General features: G+C 48.4%; 1 protein-coding gene across 1 annotated transcript in view; it reads right to left on the minus strand.

Moving 5' to 3' along the window:
- The window catches only part of LOC142432642 (sialic acid-binding Ig-like lectin 10), a 77,032-nt gene extending 67,111 nt beyond the window's left edge, over positions 1-9,921 (minus strand). Inside the window, exons 1-5 of the mRNA XM_075537863.1 lie at positions 9,826-9,921; positions 6,591-6,648; positions 6,471-6,523; positions 6,140-6,419; positions 5,650-5,742 (exon numbers count right to left, since the gene is read on the minus strand). Coding sequence (XP_075393978.1) covers positions 5,650-5,742; positions 6,140-6,419; positions 6,471-6,523; positions 6,591-6,648; positions 9,826-9,921 — 580 coding nt within the window. The remainder of the gene's footprint in view (positions 1-5,649; positions 5,743-6,139; positions 6,420-6,470; positions 6,524-6,590; positions 6,649-9,825) is intronic.
- Positions 9,922-15,689: the final 5,768 nt, after the last annotated feature.

Raw genomic sequence — 15,689 nt, forward strand, 5'->3', positions numbered from 1 at the left:
CAGAAAACCCACTGGGTAAACAGTGTGGTTTTCTCTGATCTCTGTCTAGACAAAGAAGAAAAACAACCACGAAGGAGAGGTCAAAAGAATATCTACTCTCTAGCTAATGATTTGTTTCTCCAGGACCCCACTCCCAAGGTACCATAATGTGTTTAGTCTGGGTACTTTAGAGAGTGGGTGAGAAAGAGCTTTATATCAAAGAGCAAATGTATATTGAGAAAACATCCCAGCCGAGTCTTTATCAAGTCCATAAGTCTGATATTAGCCCATACATCTGACACCAGTCTGTAAATACCTCTTCAGACTCAAGCAACACATGCAGTGACATTGAATGCAGGAAGATCACTGGCCAGAGGGTGAAAGGTCTTGTGGATCCAGTGGCAGTGCAAGCATCTCAGTGCTGGTTCCTCCAGCTCCAAGTCTCTGGCTGCCATCAGCATAGCTCCATGTAGCTTGTCAACAGAATGTCTGGCAGGAAGAGAGTGTGTGTCCCACCTGCAGTGAGCTATTTCTCTCCATTGCATCTCCAAATGAGGTCATCACCTGCAACCTGATTGACAGGGTAGACTCCACCCCTTGGAAAGTTGACAGGAGATGACATATCAGTCACAGCAAGTGTCAGAGTCTCTACGGACATCCATGTTGACCTTTTCTTTCTTTCCTGTCTTTTCAAATCAGCGTTTCCTTTCTTCATGCAGGATGTTCTTCATGTTTTCCCACAGCTCCTCAGATTTTCTCCCATGCATTTTCAAGGAGTCAAATCTAGTCTTGAGGTGTTCTGAAAATTCAGTTGGGATGTACTCAGAGTTATCCTTTGGCTTTCATGGACTTGTTTAAGTTTTCTTCAACCTCAACTTGGACTTACATATGAGCCATTGATGATCTGGCTCCTGGCCTTGTTGTGCCTACGGAATGTTGAACTTCTCCATTGTCTGTTCCCACAGATGTTGTCAATTTGATTTCTGTGTATTCTATTCGGGCATTCCATGTGTAGAGTAATCATTTATGTTGTTGAAAAAAAATATATTTGTGAGGAAAAAGTCATTGGTTTTGCAACATTCTATCGTGTGATCTCCAGATTTGTTTCCATAACTGTCAGAGGAAATGAGTCTCTAACAACCGAGGGGCCACTACGAGCAATTGTACAGTGATAATGCATAAAGGTTTTTGTCAAGTCATAGAAGATAGGAGAGCGAATAAAATAAAGGGGTAAGACACCTTTCGTGGTAGCACGCTCACCTCCGGGACTGACATGATCTCAGCAGCCAGGTCAGCGCAGAGAGAGAACCTATTTCCAATCAGAGCTTATGTACTAAGGGTGTGTGCAAGACCCCCGAGGACAACACTGGAGACTAAGGGGTGGGACTGGCCCAGACTGACCCTGTGACACTGAGGGAAACCACTAAAGGCGTGCGGTAGAGCAACCATGGGAGCAAAGCAGGGAGCCCCCGAGGGAGTACAAAGGACAGACTCTGGGGCCAAAGCGTGGTACCCCATTGGACCTGACTGAAGGACATGCCTAGCAATCAAAAATCAGACCTTGATGTATTTACAGGTTTTTCTTCCTTTTTAAATTATTTTCTATTAATTAATTTATTCGTCTATGGATAATTGGTTTCCTTTTTTTGTTGTCATAGCAGTGTTCTCACTCACTGCCTATCTTGCTGACTTGATTTTTGGTGCATATTATTATCTCTACAGATCTATCTAGATAAGATAGACTGGATGAATAGTCTGGAGGAGAAAACAATGGGACCAATGGTTCCGGGAGGACACCGGAGAGGAATAGGAGGGGGCGAGGAGGTAGTGCTGATCAACCCAGGGACAGGGGAGCAATAAGTGATCCAAAATCATTAGCAAGGAGGGTGTGAGAGGCCTGGTAGGGAGTCAGCAAGGGCAAGGTAACTGAGAGAAATTCCTGAAACCCAAATGAAGGCTGAGCATGATAGTGGGACAAGAGAAAAGTAAAAGGAAATAGAGGAAAGCACTAGCTGACAACGGGTATTTATAGAGGTCTAAAGACTGGAATGTACATATGGAATATATATTTATATCTGTGTAGGGAAACAGACCTATGTGCATATATTTACAGGATAAGTACTAAGGCAACAAATGGACATTGGGCCTCTACTCAAGCACTTACTCAATGCGAGAACACTTTGTTCTGTTGAATTGGCATTCCAGGATGCAACCTTCCCGACACAATTGATGAAGAAAAATGTGTGCACAAGCAAATGTGGTGAAGAAAGTGGATGGTGCATGGCTATCAAAAGATTATAGCATCTGGGGTCTTAAAGGCTTGAAGATAAACAAGCGGCCATCTAGCTCAGAAGCAACAAAGCCCACGTGGAAGAAGCACACCAGCCTGTGTAACCACGAGCTGTCGAAGGGATCAGGTACCAAGCATCGAAGTACAAAAAGTCATATCATTGTAAATGAGGGTGAGAGTAGAGACTCAAAACCCATCGGTAGACAACTGGACACCCCCTTACTGAAGGGTCTTGGGAAGGAGACAAGCCAGTCAGGGTGCAGGGTAGAAACAATGAAACATATAACTTTCCTCTAGTTCTTAAATGCTTCCTCCTTACCTCCACTATCATGACCCCAGTTCTACCTTACAAATGCACCTAAACTAGAAGATGTACATTGGTACAGATAGGAACTGGAAACACAGGGAATCCAGGTCAGATGACTCCTTCAGGACCAGTGGTGAGAGTGGCGATCTCTGGAGGGTAGAGGGAATGTGGGGTGGAAATGGTGAACTAATTACAAGAATCAACATATAGCCTCCTCCCTGGGGGATGGACAGCAGAGAAGAGGGCATAGAAGAGGGAGACATTAGACAGTACAACAGATGACAGAATAATAATAATAATTATGTATTATGAAGGGTTCATGAGGAAGGGGAAAAGTGGGAGGGAGGGGAAAACATGAGGAGCTGCTATTAAGGGCCCAAGAAGAAGGCAAATGTTTTGAGAATGACGATAGCCATAAATGTACATATGTGCTTGACACAATGGATATATGTGTGGATTGTGATCAGAATTGTAAGAGCTCCCAATAAAATGATTTCTAAAATATTTGAGCTGGGAAACCTTATGGGACAGCTCAACTCTGCCACATGGAGTTGCTGAGAAGTGAAAACGGAGTTGACAGCAGCTAGCAAAGACCACAATAACAGAGACGAGGGTAGTAGATGAGTTTTGTTGTGAAATTGCAAATGAATGTTCAAGTGGGGAAAGGCAGAGGCAATGAGCATATAGGTGGATGCAGCCCGTGGTTTGTAGGTAACTATTTAACAACTCCTACAAAGCAAAAACAAAACAAAAGAAGCAAAAAAGCTCAAATGTGTAACACTTGCCAATTGCCATGGTGTAAACACTTCTAGCATGGTTAGTTTTCAGGGCTCAACTAGAAAGCCCTGTACACAGAATTTGGAAACAATGTCTCTGCGCAGTCCTTCCCGCTGGCTGCAGCACATCACTGAATCTGCCTAAGCAACTACAGACCAGTGTTGCAGACGCTGTGTCCATCCATTTCCTTGAGGGTCTGCCTCCTTTTGGCTTTTCCCCTTTCCCTTTCTACACACACACACACACACACACACACACACACACACACACACACACACGTACAGTAAACCCCAAACCAAACTGACTGCTATTGAGTCAGGTTCCTCAATCGTACAATGACATTGTAACACACAAAATTTTCATATGCAATTGGGGAAAAGATGACATCAGACTCAAGGAGGCAGGCTTTCCACACACCTTCAATTGGGGTGGGGGGAGGGGGGCAGGAACCGAGCAGCGCCTGTGCAGCAAAGCAAAAGAAAGGACCATGTGGGAGGCAGCCCACAGGCAGAGGAGTCCTAAGGGATGGTGGTGTAATTGAAGGCAGGAAATAGAGAAAAATTTTGAGGTAGCCTCCTCCGTGGAACCACCTGTGAGTGGGAGAGAGAGAGAGAGAGAGAGAGAGAGAGAGAGAGAGAGAGAGAGAGAGAACAATGTATTCCTACACCAACTTATATAGTCATGGGGCATGCGTGTCCCACCAACCGCAGACACCTACATACATGACATGGTGGGCAGCATCTTGATGCTGAGGTCCCTGAGTCCACAGGTGGGTGAACCGAACACCAGTGCTGGGGGCAGATAAGGAGCCCACCTGTCCCCTGATCAGGGAGCACAGTAACATGTCTACGGCCAGAGATCAAGCTGCCGGACAGTTAGCAAAGCCACGTGTTTGTCACAGACAGCTCTAAGGGGAAACTATGATGGGGGGATATTGTGGGGTGATTTTTAACTGTGAGAATGTGACTGGTTCTCTCCTCCAATTTCCCAATGCAAAGGTGTCCCTTCACACAGAGTCCTGGCCTTGCAGGCTTCTTTAATCTTGAGAATAGAGAATGTTCACAAAAACTCTCTTTTGGCTCCTCAGAGTCCCACAGGACCACAAAGCAGCAGTTCTCAACATGTTGCTCATGACCCCTTTGGGGCTAAATGACCCTTTCAACGGGATCACATGATCAATAACTGTAGCAAAATGACAGTGATGAAGGAGCAATGAAAGTGATTTTATGGTTGGGGGGTCACCACCACATGAGGAACTCTATTAAAGGGTCATGGCATTAGGTAGGTTGGGAACCTCTGTCATAAAGCAGCACACAAACACACACACACATACACACTCACACACATCACACCCCACACCCCACCTTGGGAAAACCAGGGAGTCACAATGAGGACATCAAGTTGGAATGAACCAAGTCAGTCATGAACTATGGGCTGATTAATGAAGATAAAACTGGCAAATGGACTTGTAGAGAGACATGAGTTGATGAGCAGCTAGTCAGTCTGGGAGGAAAGTGGGGGAAGAAAACCATAGCTCAGGGCTCATTGAACCTCTGTGATCGGTGGTGGAGACATTTGGGAATGGACAGTGAGTGGTGACGGTGCACCCCATGAGGAACAAGACCAATGTGTCTGAATTGCACGTGACAAAGGCAGAATGGGCCAATGGGTGTCTCCTTCTGTAGACTAGGGAGAGAATCCCAACTGAACGAAATCCAACATAAAGGATGAAATCAGGGCCAGGTCGTGTGAGGCACGAGGGCTGAGTTCGGAATGGGACATTGGTCTGGGGCTGGTCACAGTTGCATCTCTTGGGTTTCACAAGAAGGTCCTGAATGGCCTTGGTGACCACAGGTCAGGGGTGAGGTGAAGCCCTTTGTAGATTGGCTCCTGAGCGGAGCACTTGCCCCCCTTGCTGTCCTGACACCTGGCCTCAGACCTCGTCCACTATGGATAGAAGACCTCAGACCTGCTGTGAGAGCAGAGCGCTCAGACCCCCACAGCCCCAGAGAGGAGTGTCGGCCCCCGACCTGGGCCATCTCACCTACAACACCCGATGGTCAGGTTCTACGGTCTATCTGGACAGACAGAAATAACAGTCCCTTTTACAGGAGCAGGAAGAAGGGTGTTGGCTATTTACTCCCAGAAATTTAGGAAACAGGAAGGAGATGGTGTCTAATGTCCCATTCCTCACGAGCCCCTTCTTGTAGGACCCAGCACCCAGTATTCCAGGCTCTGCCCCATTCCACCAACATCCACTCTCCCAAGCGACCCATGCTTTCGCCTCAGCACTCACAGGACACGATGAGCTGGATGGTGCTCTCTGTGGTCACATTTGCTCCGGGGAAGGTCACTCGGCAGGTGAGGTTCGTGCCATTGTGTGCTGGCTCTGGGGTGAAGGTGAGGATGGAGGAGTGGGGATCCATGGGGACCTGGGATGTGAGAGCAACCCCAATCCAAGAGAAGATTGGGGGTGTCCCTCTCTTGCATGCCCATGGCACCTCACATGTTATGTTTCTGGGGTGGCCAGCTTCTAGGGTCCCGTGGATGTGGATTTTGGGGGTCTCTGTCAGGGCTGGAGAGAGAGAAAGAAAGTAAAGCCCTGGAAGTGGTTACTGGCTACTGGTCCCAGAAAGAAACTTCTTCTCTGGCAGGCGGGATCCTTCCCTGCTAAAGGCAGCATCCTGCTTCCCTCTGTCCCTCCCATCATGAGGAGGAGGGAACGCACCCCACTGGTGCAGGGGGACCTGGCCCCGCTGTCACTTCTACTGGCCCCCACTTCTTACCTGTCACATTCACATAGAGCTGGTCATATTTGTAATTGTATTTCACATAAGTTCCCCTGACAATCCTAAAGAAGTAGGATCCCACGTCGGTCATCCTGGCATCTGTGATGTCCATGGAGCAGCTGTAATTCCGAGGGTCCCCAGTGAGGTGGAATCTGTCCCTGGTCTCCTCCTGTGCTTTTCTCATGGGGTCATTTGTGGTCACAGGAGGGTCTTTGACATAACTGGACCCATCCCGGAACCAGTAGCCCAGAGCTGGGGTAGATTGATTCCAATCCCTCTGGGGATAAGAGACAATACAGGGGACAGAGACACACAGTCCTTGCTGCACCGTCACGGTCTTTGAGATCTGTAGCTTGAATCTGGAATTCCGAACCCAGAACCCTGTAGGGAACAAAGATTGGCGTCAGCTCCAGCTCAGCACCACTGACCGTCCCCACTGTTCACTGACCTTGACCCAGCAGGGGCAGTGGCAGCAGCAGCAGGGGCAGCAGCAGCAGCAGGAACATCTTTGGACGAAGAGGCCCAGGGCCCTGGTGTCACACGTCTCAGAGGAAGCCCCAACAGGAAATTCAGATGATGTCCCAAAGTGAAGGACCACAGAAAAGGAACTTCACACCACACGCTGCCAGAACCTCGGAGGGAAATGTCTTCTCCTTTCTAAATGGAGCCCTGATAGCAGGGAGGATCCCAAGCTCAGCCCCTGACGAGGTGTCTGTGGACTTGCCCTCACACACCACAGCGCAGGCCAGGGAGGCAGACCCTGGCTGGTCAGGCTGCCTGGGTCCCAGCTTCCCAATTCTCAGGAGGGTGAGTCCTGTTGGCATGGGACTCTGGTGGGGCCTGAGAGAGAACTCCATATACGGAGAGGAAGGCGTGCCCTGGAGCAGGGGAGGAGACTTTGATTGCTGAATGAATGAATCCACCAATGAGCCATGCGTGGGCATCTTCTACTGGGAGATGCAGTCAGGAGGAGAGCATGCCAGGGTGGATTAGGGAGCTCCTTCACTGAGGATGCGAGTCCTGGGCGATATTAAGGGTGACATACTCAGCTATGTGCAAAAAGGCATGCCGCCTGGGATTCAATGGGTGCCTGGGGAGAATGGATGTGGGGTCTACTTGGGACAATTCAGTCCTTGAAAATACAAGTAGAGACACTGACCCTTTTGAGTTGCCGTGAGTGGACATAGACTTTGCTTGTTTACATGTCAAGACCCAAGAGGGAGGCACACAAGTCACCAGGCCCTTCCAACTCCTGTTGGGGCCACTGTGGGTGGAGCTCAGGGGGTGAGAATCCGGATTGCTCTGTCCAAGGGGAAACTGAGTTCCCAGGGATGTTGTTCACTGCCAGCGAGTCATTTCCAACCCACAGCGACCTGTGCAAACAGAATGAATCATTGCTTGGTCCTGCGCCATCCTCACCATTGTTCCTGTGCTTGATGCCCCGGTGGTGGCACTGTGTGAATCCATGTCCTTGAGCGTAGACATGATGATCAAGGGCAGAGCCAATGGGGCCAGGACTCAGCGAATCACAAGCCTGTCACCCTCAACAGTGGCCCTGGGGCTTTGGATTCCTCAACCTTCACAGTGTCCTCTGGCCCAAGGATTCCTGATGTAGATTGACCACACAGATTAGGCTCTGGGGGCTGGGCCTTGGAATATGACTGAGACTTTGTGGTGTGGAGAAGTCCGGTTTTGGGAATAAGGTGGTCTCAGCTCCCAGACTATTCTGAGGAGGGGGAGACCTGGGGTTGTGCTCTGGCATTAGGTGTCCTTGAGTCCGTTCCAGCCCACAACAACCACACGGCCCACAGGAGGAGACACTGCTCTGTCCTGTAGCCGCCTCATCCTTGTTCCCGACCTGAGCCCATGGTTGCTGCCTCTGTGTCAGCTCATCGCGGTGAGGGCTTCCTGTTTCCCTCTGTCCTTCTAATTTACCCAGCATCACACCCTTCTTCAAGGACTTGGCTCTCCTGACCAGATGTCAAAAGTATGCCAGTCTGGCTAGCCTTGCCTCAAAGAACACTCTGGGCAAACTCCTTCTGAGACAGCCCCCTGGGACCTTTGAGCAGTCCATGGTACTTTCAATAGTTCCTGCAGCACCACCCTCCAAATGTACCGAGTGTGCTTCTGTCTTCCTGGTTAATGTCCAACTTTTCCAAGCATAGGAGGCAATGGACAATACCATGGTTTGGGTCAGGCGCATCTCAGGTCTCAAAGTAACATCCTTGCTTTTCTTTCTTTTTTTTTTGTGAAGATGTCATTATATTGTATTTTATATTTTTTAAATGTTTTATTAGGGGCTCATACAACTCTTATCACAATCCATGCATATACATACATCAATTGTATAAAGCACATCTGTACATTCTTTGCCCTAATCACTCTCAAAGCATTTGCTCTCCACTTAAGCCCTCCGCATCATGTCCTCATTTTTTATTCCCTCCCTCCCCGCTCGCCCCTCCCTCATGAGCCCTTGATAAACCACAGATTTTTATTTTGTCATATCTTGCCCTATCCGGAGTCTTCCTTCCCCCCCTTCTTTGCCGGAGAAGGTCACATGTGGATCCTTGTAATAAGTTCCCCCTTTCCAACCCACTCACCCTCCTCTCTCCCAGCATTACCTCTCACACCCCTGTTCCTGACGGTATCGTCCACCCTGGGTTCCCTGTGCTTCCAGCTCCCATATGCACCAGTGTACAAACTCTGCCCTATCCAGTCCTGCAAGGTAGAATTCGGATCATGTAGTTGGTGGGAGGAAGCATCCAGGATCTGGAGGATAGCTGTGTTCTTCATCAGTACTACCTCGCACCCTAATTAACCATCTTCTCTCCTGAACCCCTCTGTGAGGGGATCTCCAGTGGTCGACATTTGGGCCTCGGGTCTCCACACTGCACTTCCCCCTTCATTCATTATATATATTCTTTTTTTTTTTTTTTGCATACTGACTTATACCAGGTCCTTTTGGCACCTCATAATCGCACCAGCTGGTGTGCTTCTTCCATGTGGGCTTTATTGCTTCTGAGCTACATGGCCGCTTGTTCACCTTCAAGCCTTTAAGACCCCAGACACTGTCTCTTTTGATAGCCGGGCAACATCAGCTTTCTTCGCCACATTTGCTTATGCACCCGTTGGTCTTAGGCGATCATATCATGGAACATCCTTGCTTTTCAAACACTTTATTTATCTGAAGTCATTTTATTGGGGGTGGGGTGCTCATACAGCTCTTATCACAATCCATCCTTCCATTGTGTCAAGTACATTTGTACATTTGTAGCCATCATCCTTTTCCAAACCTTTTCTTTCTACTTGAGCCCTTGGCGTTAGCAACTCATTTTCACCTCTCTCTCCCTCAGGAACTTTTGCTAATTTATACTTTATTATTTCATGTCTTACACTGACCCATGTCTCCATTCACCCACTTGTCTGTTGTCAGTTCCATGGGAGGGGTTACAGGTAGATCATTGTGATGGGCTACCCGTCTCTCCCCCGTCACGGTGTGTCAGCATTCCATCCAATCATCTCCTGCCTCTTCCTGTCTAACGCTCTGCTTCTCCTGCCCCGTAATCTGCTCTCCGTAGTGCTTCTCCACCTAGGGTCTTATCTAGATGGCTTTTCTCAAGAGTACCGTGGATAATAATTTTTGTTGTTGTTGTGGAAGGACTATGTCATTATTGGGCTCAGACCGGGAGACCTTGGGTCTTAAAAAGCTCTGTGTACTTGTCGATCTTCGTCTCCAAGTTCTTCTTGGCCTGTTTCCGCAGCCTCAGGAGCTGCTGCATCTCCTGTGATGCAGTGCTTCTCCAGCTGCCTAATGCCACGACCCTTTCAGACAGGTCTTCATGTTGTGGTGACACCCCCCCCCCCCACGATGAAATTATTTTTGTTGGTACTTCATCACTTCATTTTGCTACTCTTATGAATCTGGCAACCCCTGTGAAATGGTCGTTCGATCCCCAGCATGTCATGGGTATTGGTTTTTTTCCTCCCTTTTCTCTTGCAGGTTGGCTGTCACTCACTGCCAGGTACTTCCGGCCCACGTCGGAGCTAGGCGGCCAAGGTAGGTGAACTTCCACTGGGATTCAGCCTCATCCTCTTGAGGCAGCAGGAAACACCATGTGTTTTCCCTTGTGTAGGGAGTTTGTCAGGGGCGGGAGTGCGGGGTTGTCATGATTCCATCAAACTTCATGAGCGAATTGAAGACTGCCTGGCCCTGCTTGATCTTCTGGGGCAGCATGCCTCCCAAGGTTTTTGCCCGAAAATGGGGTTGGGGACCCAGATGTGATAGGGACCCTGAAGTGGTAGATCAGTCGAGAGACCTGGTGGTCATGCTCTTCTGGAAGAAGATCAGGTCCTTCAAGTTGTTTCCTTAGAAGTTCTTAGAAATGTTGATGCCCTCACAGTGCAGCGCCACCTTGTGGCTCAGCTGCCCTTGCTCGTCCACAATGGTTGCCAGCCTGCTCAGGAGATGGCCATGGCCACAGAGCGCCATCTTCTGCAACCTCTGGGGTAGGGGGTGGGGTGGGAAATTGGACAACACTTTATAAATTTGTGTTGGCAACTTCTTAGTTGCTAAAAAGTGACCTCAGAGGCTAGTATGCCCAAAAGTTTACAGGGGCATCTCCCGGGAAATGGGTTTAGGGGTCTGCTTACATCAATGCTCACGTCAAGCCTCGACTCTCAAAGGAATGGAGCTTATCGTTCTCTGGGGTTTTCTTCTCAATATGGCTGGGTCCATGGGGTAGGGGCTCCTGATCAGAATGTTCAATTGTGGTAGATGGGCACCATCTAGTTCTTCTTATCTCAGGTTGGGGAGGCCGTGGATTATGTAGGTTAGTAGCTGTACAGATTAGCAGCATCTTTGAAACATTGGTTTCCATCTTTCTCTATTGCTCCTGATGGGTAGAGGCCAAAAGTTGTACCTTAGACCATTGCTCACAGTTCCTTGATTGTGAAATTGGATTAGTTGGATGTTTATGCTCCTGGGGACAGAAAGGGTTTCCACCCCCCCCCCGAATTAAAATAATCACATAGAACCTGGTCCAGAGCACAGTGGCGAATGGATAAAACTCCGATGGTTCTGTTCAGAGAAAGCATTGGGAAAGGGAAGTGTGTGTTTGAGAAATGAGGGGGGCTCTCAGCTTATTTGGGGGAAGTTATAGAAACTCTCTGCTTGTGGTCAGCACGCGCTGCCCTCTGCTTGGATGAGAGGAAGGACTCTGTGAGAGCAACAAGGAGCTCAACTGTCCAGAGAAAGGAAGCTGGGGGCTCTCCCGGGGTTGGCTTGACATCGATTATTGTGTCGAGTAAACGTGAGGTGTTAGGCGATGACTAGCACTGAGAGGAGTGTGGAGTTTGATGGGTGTCTTGAACTGAAACTCTTGAACCATGCACAGTGTCTGTGAGTTTCTATGTAGGCATGGCAGTGGGTATCAGATCCCAACAATGTAGAAGAGTGAACATCCATTTAGACAAAGCCATAGGTAGTCAGTACAACTGGGGAGTGGTGTTTGTGAACGTACAAATGCATGTCACTCTTCTCAAAATTTACAGTGAGTACGATGGTGTAAGACTTCATTGATTAAAGAAACAAATGCAGAGACACTCATGTATATATATGGAGAGCTTTATATCAAAGCGATTAATTGTATATGAAGAAAACACCACAGCCACGTCCAGATCAAGTTCAGAAGTCTGATGTTAGTCCATAAGTCCAATACTAGTCCATCCATTCTTCTTCGGACCCATATAGCCACTCACAATGATGCCGAATACAGGGAGATCACAGCGCAGTGGGTGAGAGTCTTGTGGATGCCCTTGCGGTAGAAGAATCTCTACAGGTTTGGCAGCACCAGCATGTCGTTTGACAACCAGAATGTGAGCCAGAGAGAGAGAGAGAGAGTGCAGCCTTCAGGGAGCAAGAGTGAGAGCTTCCAGTGTCCTCATGAGAAGGTCACGCCCATAAGGAGGCATCAGGCTGTGACCTGACTGACAAGCTAGACACCATCCCTTCCCTCTTCATATCCTCAAATTGACTTGAGATTTTGTAAGTAACACAATTGTACACTCGTACAAAAACACATCTGGGTACATGCAAAAGCACTGATTCAGGAGAGGACTGGACTTGGCCAGGCGTGATGAGACAAGGGGTAAAGATTGGGGCTGGAAGGGTGTGGCTGCAGGGTGCCACAGGGACAGGTCCTGAGATGCCGAGACATCCAGGCTAGGCTCCCACCCAGTCTGCATTCAAGGCGAGGTCACGTCAGCCGCACTCACATGTTGCAGGAACCGGACAGCTGTACCGGCAAGAGCAACCTGGAGCCCGGTGTTGGGAGAAGAATGGGAGGCAGGGAGAGGAGGTGAGTTCAGTGAGGGGCAGAAGAGCTAAGGGCACAGGAATGACTGGGCCGGGTCAAGATGCACAGGAGAGGAGCATCCATTAGGGCAGAAGACCAAGGATGATGAAAACTACTGCATTATTAGATCTAGGAGACGGAAGGCAGGACAGAGTGCAGACGGCACTGTGGAGTCGGCTGGGTCATCAGTGAGTTGCTTCCCAGTAGGAGCTGTGGGGTGTGCAGGGCAATGAGCAGCTCCCCCTTGGTTGTGGTGAGTGGAGGAATCCAGGGGGCTTCCTGAGGCAGGTGTCAGATGGGACACCCGATGGTGAGAAGTTCTTGTCACTCACCTGAGAATCTACCCCACGGATGTGGGTGCACCTTGTGTGTCTGTGCCCTCCACGCCCACTGCCAGCCTGGAAGCTCTGTTTCTGCAGTGCTTCACTCTGTATCAACAGACCAGAGAGCCTCTCAGCTGGGCCACGTGGGGCCTGGAACGACAGGGATCCTCTCTTTCGCCTTAGGGAACTGGAAAGTGAGGGAGTGAGGGGGGACAGGGCAGGCCTTCTCCAGAGTCCTTCTGATGAGAGCTAGGGGCTCCAATCCTGGACACATGGGCCAGGTGGATACAGACGCCAAGGCTGACTCATACGGACTCCTGTGGAAGTGTCACCATCAGTCCACCTCCCTCTTGGTCCTGAGTCCCAGACCCACTACCCTCCCACCAGGGCTGGGTGTCTGGGGTTTGGTGGCTTCCCTCTGCCTTCTCCACACACACTCCCCTCCCTTCACGGGGTGGTGCTCACATGCAGAAGGTGAAGCAGATGCTGAGGAGGACAGCCTTGACCACAGAGACCGCAATGGTCAGCAGAACCGCTTCGGCCATGGGTTCGGGTGTCCCTGCGGGAGAATGGGGTGAGAACGTCCTCCTCTCCCACAGCACACGTCTAGGTCCATCTGCTTGTAGTGGAATTGAGCTATTGCTCTCACATCCTCTCCTGCATCAGGGCACGGGGACCACAGGCACCCAGCCTTCCCCCCACCCACATCCTAAAAGGAAGGGAAAACCTCAAGTCCTAGCTCAGGGGCACCAAGTCACTGTGAATGCTGTTGGAGGTTTCTGGCAACTGACATTGTTGAGAGCCACACATCTTGAGAAACACAACACAACTAACTGTAAATAGTTAAAGAAATGTCTTCATCTATCCACCCATCTCAGGATTATCAATCTATATATTTGTCTATCTATCTGTCTATCTATCTATCTATCTATCTATCTATCTATCTATCTATCTATCTATCTATCTATCTATCTATCTATCTATCTATCTATCTATCTAATGGAGCCCTGGTGGCATAGCATTTACATCATCGGCCATGTTCTGCAGTTAAACCCACTAATCCACTCAATGGGAGTATGACTGGGCTTTCTGTTCCTGTGCAGAGTTCAGTCTCAGAAACCCACAGGCACAGTTGTGCTCTGTCGTATAGGGAGGGTCACTGTGTGTCAGCATCGACCCCATGGCAGTGAGTTTGAAAAGAATGATTGGAGGCTGTGGAAACCTGAAACCCGGGAAGAGAGTGAGTGTATGTAGACTGTTGATGCTCCTATGTTAGTTCGTGTGGACTTCTTCACAAGTCCCTACATCTTCCCAAGCGCCTTCCTCTGGGAGCCATGGAGGATTTTATTTTATTACTTGCAGAGAAACATGCATCCTTCATTTGGTTACCGCTACACCTGTTTGCTTGTTTTTTTTCCAGTAAGTGGGTGAGTGTAAGACAGTGAATTTCAGATTTACTTCCATCTTGTCCCATTATTCTATTTAAAACTTTTAAATTTTATTCTTATTTTTATTTGCTAATCTACCAACAGGATTCTCCCTTTGAAATAATTTCCCTGATTCACTTTATTTTGCAATGAGTTTGCACAATCATTGTATGGGGCGATTCCCAGGGAGATCTTCCCTTAGTCTCGGTTTCAGGGTGCATTTTCGGGGGACTAGTCTCTAAAACCATACTGGTCCAGATGTACGATGGGTGGGTAACTTAAAGACATCAAACAACTCATGCAAGCAGCCACCTCCACAGATGGCAGCATCAAAATAGAGAGAGAAAATATATTCTCTCATGGGCTTCTCTAATTCCAGACATGCAAGCGACACCATACACATTCGTAACAGGAAGGGGATGTGCTAGAGGTCTGCACATAACAGGGAGGTATGTATGTAAGCAGATGGGTGGGTCTAGAGTAAAGATGTCATCTTAACCTTGGTAGACTTGACCTTGAGCCTCCCTGAGCTCTTCTTCAGGGCAGCAATCTATGTTCATTATCTGGAGGGAGTTGGCCATACTTAGGCTTAGATAGAGTGCTGGCTCTTGATGGCAGACAATCTTCAGGAAAAGAGCCTTTGAGCAGTGAACCTCCAAGCATACAGTAGCATCCACGTGTTTGCAACCAGCCTCTTGAGATTGGGGTTGTTTGGGGGGATCTGCTGGGGGAACAACTTCAGTTTGGAGAATGTGACTGGGATTCATCTCCAACCCACAAAAGTGAAGGCCTTCGTCCAGGAGATTGTCAGACACTCATACTCCTCAAAGTGGTTCTCAGTTTCCCACAGGAAACCTGATAGAACAATTCTACTCTGCCGCCTGGGGGTGCTGAGGAATGAAAATTGAGGTGACAGCAGTTAGCAAAGACCACAGCAGAGATGAGCGTGCTGGATGAGTTGGTGGTGAAATTTCAGAGTAATATTAAAGTGGGGACAGTAAGTGGTAGAGAAAATAGTGATAGATGAGACAGTGGTTTGTAGGTTAATAATTAATAACCCCCCAAAACCCTCATTTGTGTTGCCCTTGCGAATTTCTAAGTTGTGAATGCTTCCATTACGGTCATTTGTAATCTTGCAGCTTGAAATCCTTGAATAGAGAATGGGGAAACAGCCTTTACACACGAATACTACCAAGTGGTGGCCTATCTCTAGCTCACCACTGAATAGACTTATATAAGTTAAATTATATTTACATATATATTAGCCAAAGCACCATATAATAAGTCAAAAGGCTGTTAAATATTTTCATCTAGCCAATAACTGACTTTTCAGCAGTTCTTAAAATGCAATGACCAGTACTCAACTGATGCTCACCATAGTCACGAAGTGAGACTGCCAATCTAGACAACACTGCATTGACTCATGCAACAGAGGCAAACACGG

This window comes from Tenrec ecaudatus, chromosome 18 (genome assembly GCF_050624435.1).
Source record: "Tenrec ecaudatus isolate mTenEca1 chromosome 18, mTenEca1.hap1, whole genome shotgun sequence".
Taxonomy (NCBI): Eukaryota; Metazoa; Chordata; class Mammalia; order Afrosoricida; family Tenrecidae; genus Tenrec; species Tenrec ecaudatus.